Source organism: Astyanax mexicanus, chromosome 19 (assembly GCF_023375975.1).
Source record: "Astyanax mexicanus isolate ESR-SI-001 chromosome 19, AstMex3_surface, whole genome shotgun sequence".
Lineage (NCBI taxonomy): Eukaryota > Metazoa > Chordata > Actinopteri > Characiformes > Acestrorhamphidae > Astyanax > Astyanax mexicanus.
Genome location: NC_064426.1, coordinates 44,340,001 through 44,342,500, shown reverse-complemented (window position 1 = coordinate 44,342,500; position 2,500 = coordinate 44,340,001). Strand labels below are relative to the sequence as shown.

Genomic DNA, 2,500 nt, shown 5'->3' with positions numbered 1-2,500 from the left:
CTAAAAATGAAGAAAAGTGTTTTTCAGAGGACAGCCACGGTATTAATAAAAGTTATTATAAAGTGTTACTGAAATTTAACATTTTACCATAACAGTGTTCATGTAATAAAACACAAGACTGAAAGAATAACACATATGACATCATGAAATGTGCTTATAGTACAGCAACAACTCACACAAACACAAAATACAAATAAACAGAAACAATTAATAAAGGACTAAATGACTTTTGTGGATTTAATACACAGATGATCTGGGTTTATGTTAGAATTACATCTATAAATGTAAATATTCTGTGTGCAGTGTGTAAGGTAAGGGGTTTAGGGGTTTTTGGGGGTAATTAAAGGGCAGGTCGTGTGTTTCTGATCTATCTGGAGGTGATGGAGCTGCAGTTGGAGCGGGTGGAGGAGGTGGTGGCACCACTGAGCTGAGAGAAACCACTGTGACTGGAGGCCAGACTGCTCATAGAACCCCTGAAACACACAAAGAAAAAAACTGTAAACAGCTGCTATATATACAGCTCTGTAAAAAATAAGATTCCACTTAAAAATGATGAGTTTCTTTGATTTTATCAAATTAAAAACCTCTGGAATATAATCAAGAGGAAGATGGATGATCACAAACCATCAAACCACCAAACTGAACTGCTTGAATTTTTACACCAGGAGTAAAGCAGCATAAAGTTATCCAAAAGCAGTGTGTAAGACCACGTGAAAAAAGTGAGTCTAGAAACAAGGAGGTGGTCATAATGTTGTGCTGGATGGGTGTAAATATTGTTTGTATATTAGTACCTACAGGTGTTGGACAGTGAGACTGAAACACCTGGTTTTAGAGCACAATAATTGATTGTGGTGACGGACAGTTCTGGTGGAAACAGGAGAGTTGAGGTGCACATTGAATTCTGCGTGATTTGATCAGCCGTGGTTTTATGTTTTTTGGATACAATCCGGGTTAGCACCCAAACATCCCTTTCAGACAGCTTCCTCTTACAGCGTCCACAGTTAATCCTGTTGGATGTGGTTGGTGCTTCTTGGTGGTGTGCTGACATTACCCTGGATACCGTGGCTCTTGATGCATCACAAAGACTTGCTGTCTTGGTCACAGATGCTCCAGCAAGACGTGCACCAACAATTTGTCCTCTTTTGAACTCTGGTATGTCCCCCATAATGTTGTGTGCATTGTAATATTTAGAGCAGAACTGTGCTCTTACCCTGCTAACTGAACCTTCACACTCTGCTCTTACTGGTGCAATGTGCAATTAATGAAGATTGATCACCAGGCTGCTCCAATTTAGACATGAAACCTAAAATCCCACTAAAATGATGACAGGTGTTTCAGTTTCATTCTCCAACCCCTGTATGGAGGTGGTGTATCTGTGTTGTGTTGTGTTGTGTTTGTTTGCTGGTCTTGTTTTTTTCTTGTCTCTGGTTAAAGTTTAATGTAAAGCTCTTCAGGATGAGTTTATAATATGTATGAAGAGCTCGGATGGGTGGACGGTGGGGACGGGGGATGGGGGACAGTGGGGGCGGGGACGTACCTGAAGTCAGCGGATTGCAGCACTTCGGTGTAGAACATGATCTTGCACTTGTGGGAGGAGACCTGCAGCGAGGCCAGGACATCGTCCACTCGGGACAGGGTGGACGCAGAGCAGGACGGGGTGTTGTGGAAACGCCACTGCAGAATATAGAACCCGGGCCAGCGGGTCACATGAGAACCCTGCAGAGAAAGAGGTTAGAATAAAGATACCAGCCTTAAAAAAAAAGAAATAATGTAGATTACTGTTGATTTTTAATGCAAAATATTCTACCTCTTTTTACACAAGTTAAAATACTGTAAGTATTCTATGTGCTACAGAAAACTTCATATAAAGATAAAGATCTCACAGCTCTATTCTTCCAGTTTGATTCCCGTTCAGAACGAGCTGTTTAAGGGCTCTGTCACTTTTATGCAAATAATACTTTGCTGGCCACGCCCCATGTTTACATTGAGCATTTACAACATGTTAGCATTAGCTTGTACTAAACAACAAAATACAAACAAGCTAGTTCATGCTCATTATTTGAAAGTTCTTACATCTCCTCATCTACTGACTCGTCATGGACAATAGATACAGATTCCTCCTTCAGACAAAGTCTAATGGCTAATCCTGCTGTGTACTGCCTGAGATTCTTAACCAGTAGACCCAAATGGAAACATTTCTACAAATGATCTAGTGGGCGGGGCTCCGGTGGGGGTTGACGGGTGAGGGGTGGAGCCAGGGTGGTTCTTTGCAGGTTCATAGAAGCAAATGAACGATTCCTGAAACCAAACTCACACTTTCAGCTGATTCACAGAAAACAGACGGATGAGGTTTTTTGGTGATTAGAGTTTTTATAGTTTATAGGATCAGAGACCCAAGGAAAAACACCAAACTACACAAAGAGTGAGTTTTAAATTTAGTCTTTAAGATTACTTTAAGTGTACTGTGCTTTCCACACTGTGTACCTTCCTCTGCTGTGCA

The 2,500-nt window shown here is 41.1% G+C and overlaps 1 protein-coding gene across 2 annotated transcripts in view; it reads right to left on the bottom strand.

Annotated features, from left to right (window-relative positions):
- The window catches only part of LOC111192965 (SEC14-like protein 1), a 28,217-nt gene that overhangs the window by 114 nt on the left and 25,603 nt on the right, over nt 1–2,500 (bottom strand). For both annotated transcript variants that reach the window (XM_022671417.2, XM_049468130.1), the window contains exons 15-16: nt 1,538–1,716; nt 1–473 (exon numbers count right to left, since the gene is read on the bottom strand). The exon at nt 1–473 is cut by the window's left edge and continues 114 nt beyond it. In XM_022671417.2, coding sequence (XP_022527138.2) covers nt 368–473; nt 1,538–1,716 — 285 coding nt within the window. In that variant the 3' untranslated portion in view covers nt 1–367. The remainder of the gene's footprint in view (nt 474–1,537; nt 1,717–2,500) is intronic.